Source organism: Penaeus chinensis, chromosome 10 (genome assembly GCF_019202785.1).
Source record: "Penaeus chinensis breed Huanghai No. 1 chromosome 10, ASM1920278v2, whole genome shotgun sequence".
NCBI classification, from domain to species: Eukaryota; Metazoa; Arthropoda; class Malacostraca; order Decapoda; family Penaeidae; genus Penaeus; species Penaeus chinensis.
In genome coordinates, this window is record NC_061828.1 from 5,821,815 (window position 1) to 5,826,814 (window position 5,000).

At 36.1% G+C, this 5,000-nt stretch overlaps 1 protein-coding gene across 3 annotated transcripts in view; it reads left to right on the forward strand.

Annotated features, from left to right (window-relative positions):
• Window positions 1–5,000, forward strand: part of LOC125029568 (insulin-degrading enzyme-like) — a 21,650-nt gene that overhangs the window by 11,955 nt on the left and 4,695 nt on the right. For all 3 annotated transcript variants that reach the window (XM_047619530.1, XM_047619529.1, XM_047619531.1), the window contains exons 12-17: window positions 1,154–1,298; window positions 1,456–1,566; window positions 1,731–1,851; window positions 2,559–2,762; window positions 3,738–3,895; window positions 4,675–4,809. In XM_047619530.1, the coding sequence (XP_047475486.1) occupies window positions 1,154–1,298; window positions 1,456–1,566; window positions 1,731–1,851; window positions 2,559–2,762; window positions 3,738–3,895; window positions 4,675–4,809 (874 nt within the window). The remainder of the gene's footprint in view (window positions 1–1,153; window positions 1,299–1,455; window positions 1,567–1,730; window positions 1,852–2,558; window positions 2,763–3,737; window positions 3,896–4,674; window positions 4,810–5,000) is intronic.

Below are 5,000 nucleotides of genomic sequence, written 5' to 3' on the forward strand. Positions count from 1 at the left end.
TGGCAAATTCAGTAATAACAATAAGACTTACAATGATGCATAAATCTTTAATGAAACTTTCTGGTGTTTTGAAGGACAAAGCAGCTGGTTTTATGAAATTTGAGATATGTATTTCTGATAAACTTCTGCCTAGAATGGTTTCTTCTATGGTTGTCAACCCCCCTAGAGTTTTTATGAATGATAATACCCCCTTTAAAAAAATCCAAAATGGCTTTTTTTTTTATAAATGTTTTAAAAATTAGCCTTTGTATGAGGTTTATAGTTACGTAAGTTTTGAGGGTATGCATTTGACTTTGTGTTTTCCATGAAAGTTAGATTTGAAATTTTTGTCTCTGCATAGTTTACAACATTACCCTATGATCCAATGCAGAGACATGTAGAAAATGTAAAGACATGGCTCCAAGGCACAGGAGAGGCCAAGATTTACTTTTATACAGCAAAACAGGCAGCATCAGGGGCTTACAGACACATATCTTAGTCCTTCTGCACATGTGACATCTTCAGATGCTCTTGTGATGCGAGTTCATACCTCATGTTTTCAGACTAGTCCATCTACTGACTTCATGGTCTGTAGCCTAGTCATGAACTACATTACCAAGATATGTAAAGCTTTGTGAGTCTTTGATATCCTTTGACATGAATGATAATGGGGATAATTTTAGTAGGTTTCTGTAAACATGCAAATAATGCACATATATAACAACATCTTGTGTATAGGTATAGAATAAGTATTTCAAAGTATTTTTATGTATCTATATATTTATAGTATAAAGACAAACAATATTTTAGGAGGTGACTGACATGTAGTAGTATAATATGTTTAGCGGAAATTACTACTTCATACTCATGTTCAGTTTATAAGAAGAAAGAGGCAAGAAGCAGGACTTTATGATTGGCTCAGGATGGACCTTATAAGGGGAATGCTAATATTATCAGACATATATCATTAGACACTTCATTCATCTCAGTAATAAATAAAAAAGAGGCCCACCAGTTTTTGACAGCCCTTCAACAATTTTGGCAAATAAGAGTGACTGCACAGGGAATGCCATGGTTATAAGTTGTTTAATGACAGGATTTTCATTTAATTGGTTTTCTGATAGGTTTTGTAATATTTTGAAAAGCTTCAGTTGTTTATCCATTTTTATTTCAGTCCTTTGGCTTACCTGGACCCTCACCACACCAATCTACTGCACATGTTTGCACAACTGTTTCGGGATGCACTCACCGAATACACTTATGCTGCTGAGTTGGCTGGACTTGTCTATTCCTTGTCCAATACTAAGTATGGTCTTACTGTAAGTATCTTACATATTAATTTGTAATCATAGTTGGTTACATATTTAAGTAAAGTAAGTTAATTAATGTGGAAAAAATATTTTTGTTAATAGTCTTCTATTTGAACTTCTTATTTAAAACAATAATAATAATGAATTAATCTTTTTTGTATTGCAGCTGAATGTCAAGGGTTACAACGACAAACAACATGTACTGCTAGAGAAAATCATGGAACGCATGACTACATTCACTGTTGATCCGAAGCGTTTTGAGATTCTTAAAGATGCTGTAAGTTCAGTGTTATAGAATTGAACTTTTACTCTATACTCTCTGGAAATTTGATATACAATAAGTAAATAAAATATTTATATTTTTATTATTATTATCTTTCTGCTTCTTAATTGCATGCTGTTTCCTAATATATGAAATTAATTGTGTAATTTCCTTGGCAGTATGTCCGTGCCTTACGTAACTTCAGAGCAGATCAACCACATCAACATGTTGTGTTTTATACATCCTTATTGCTGGCAGAACATGGCTGGACAAAGGAGGAACTTTTGAATGCCACTTCAGGTAAACACATATTTATGCTAACACGCTAGACACACCCACACCCACACACAGACACACCCACACAGACACTCTCACATTGACAGCCACATAGACTTATCCACCCACACCCACACCCATATGCACACCCACCCACCCAAACATACACATGTACCCGTACCTGCCCCCACACACCCCCACCCACTCACCCACACACACACCCCTACCTGCCCTCTGCAACCCCACCCCCACATACACCCCCCCCCCCCACCTGCCCACACACACCCCCACCCACACACATGCACACATGCTCCCCTACTCATTTATATACCCACCCACCCACTTACACTCACATCCACCCAACCACCCACACTCACATCCACCCACCCACACACACTCACACTCAACCACCCACAAACCCACCCACCCACCCACCCCCATACATGCATGCCCATGTACACACACACACACACACACACACACACACACACACACACACACACACACACACACACACACACACACACACACACACACACACACACACACACACACACACACAAAATGCTTCACATAACTAACCTTGTAGAAATCAACAACATTTTGTTTGGTAAGTGTCTTCAAGTTATAATTTTGCTTTTACACAAATGTATATTACATTATGTATATCAGATACATATAACGTCATTTGTCAGCGATACTAATTTTTTTTATTTCACATTTTTCATCAGAGTTGACAGTGGAGGCTCTAGAGGCCTTTATCCCAAGGTTCCTTTCAAATCTCCATTTAGAAATGTTAGTTCACGGAAATGCAACAAGAGATGCTGCCATGCGCATGTCTTCTATCATCCAAAAACACCTGACTGACAAGGCACACACCAAGCCTCTCCTAAATTCCCAGTTGACTCGGCAGAGAGAGTACCAGCTGAAGGATGGCAAGTATGCACAAAATTATGTAGAGAAAAAGTGATATTGTGAAGTGTGTAGTATGTATCCTTGGGGTTAAGGAATTGATGTTGATTCCTTTGTTGACTGGAATGCCATTTTTTATTTTATTATTTTTTTTTTTATTATTATTATTATTATTATTATTATTATTATTATTATTATTATTATTATTATTATCATCATTATTATTATTGTTTTCTTTAGTCTGTAAATATATATCAGTTATATTATGGATGTGAAGATTTCAAAGGAAATGTTAGCTATTTGAGAATATGAATAATCATATCTTTTTTTCTTTCTTTCTTGCATTGTTGATGTGGCCCGTTTTGATTAATATATCGGGACTATATAAGCACAAATATGTTAGTAGTGTTAATTTGTTCTTTGTTCAATGTGTGAATTAACTTTATATTTTTAAGCAAGCAAACATGTATCTTAGGTCTGCATAAGAAAAATTACAAGTCCAAGCTTTCATCTTATTTTATGTCTGATCATGATCAAGTATAATTTTTTTCTCATAATATTCAGCCAATTTCTTATATTGTTGTTAATGGATAAATACACTATTGGATATATAACTAACCAGCTTGTTTGCATGACAAATTATGCTATCACTGCCTATAAATGCACACAGTTTGTAATGTTAATGAATATCATATGTCAAATGGTAAATTACATATTAGATATTCCATATATTATTCTAATCTTAATTGTTAACAAAAAATGAGTGTACTGTTTACATAACATGTGCATATTCAAAATTGAAGTTGCTGAATTTATAGATAGTCAAGTGTTACTTTTTGTTTCTCTGTGTATCAGAGTAGGCCTATGAAGGTGCAAAAACTTTTTTTTGTTCATTAGTCTAATAACAATACAAGTTTCCAGGGGATTGAATTTTTCATTGATTGGTTTTGCTATTTTGTTCCCTTGGTTATATTTTGACAGTGAATCTTTTTTTCCAGGAAGCAGCTTAGTGTATCAGGCTGAGAATTCTGTCCATCGTGATTCGGCTATTGAAACCTTTTTCCAGTGCGGCATGCAGGGAACACACCCAAATATGTTGCTGGAATTACTCTGTCAAATCTTTGCTGAGCCTGCATTTGATGAGCTAAGAACCAAGGTGAGATAACTCTTTCTTTTGTCCCATTGTTGTTATGAAGGGAGGTTAGTTAACCCCTTCCTGACAGGTCACGCCGATAGGCATCAAAACTAACCACTTGATCTGTGGCGTGTGGTTGTATGCCGTGGCAGCGCACCAAAGTGCTATGAGCCGGTGATTCAGCTTGATGTAGTTTTCTTCACCCGTCACCAAGGGGTTAACAGTGTTTTGAAAAATGGTTATAATGACTACTAAACCCAATGTCCCTGGGATGGCAAAAATGCTGAAAAGCCTTATCTGTAGGGCCACACATAAATATGGCCATATTTTTGTGCCATCCTTGCACCTGATAAGTCTGGTTTGTCTCTTTGATATAGACATGTATGAAATAATGGGGTCTTAGTGATATTTTTGCCAAAACTCTCCCAATTTCTGTCCACCACTGTACAAATTCTTGATATTAAAGTGTATATAAACTGTGATTGAATGAAGATAATGTCCCAAGTGAGATGGCCATTCCCAGCATGGATTGGCATACATGCCATCCATTGGTAAAGGGTTGATAGTTCAGACACAGTTAACTTCTTTGGTTTTGTTCTGTTTTTGTTCTTCCTCCCCCCCCTCCTTATTTATACTACCTACTTTGCCATCTTCTCACTATTGTTCCTTTCTTTACCTCTTTGACTTACTCTTTCACTTCCTCAGCCTTTTAGTAGTCATAGTACAAAATGTGTTTTGATAAAATTTGAATCTAAACATGACTGATGGATGAGATTAAGAACCATGTTTTAAATTTTCAGGAACAATTGGGCTACATTGTGTGGTGTGGTGTCCGAAGAGCCAATGGAACTCAGGGCTTAAGGATCATAGTCCAAGGTGATCGTCACCCACAGTACTTAGACTCCAGGATAGAGGCCTTCCTTCACAAAATGGGTGTAAGATTGGCTTCTGAAAATTCTTAGAATTTTATTATGTAGTAATATGAGTGTTAGAATTTATTTAAAAACATGGCTATTTGCACATGTATTTAGACAGGAGATAGGCACCTGTTTTGTCTTTTCTATAAGGAATGAATGAAATGTATAGTAAACTTGATGCATCAGTATACAGAATTGATACCACAATA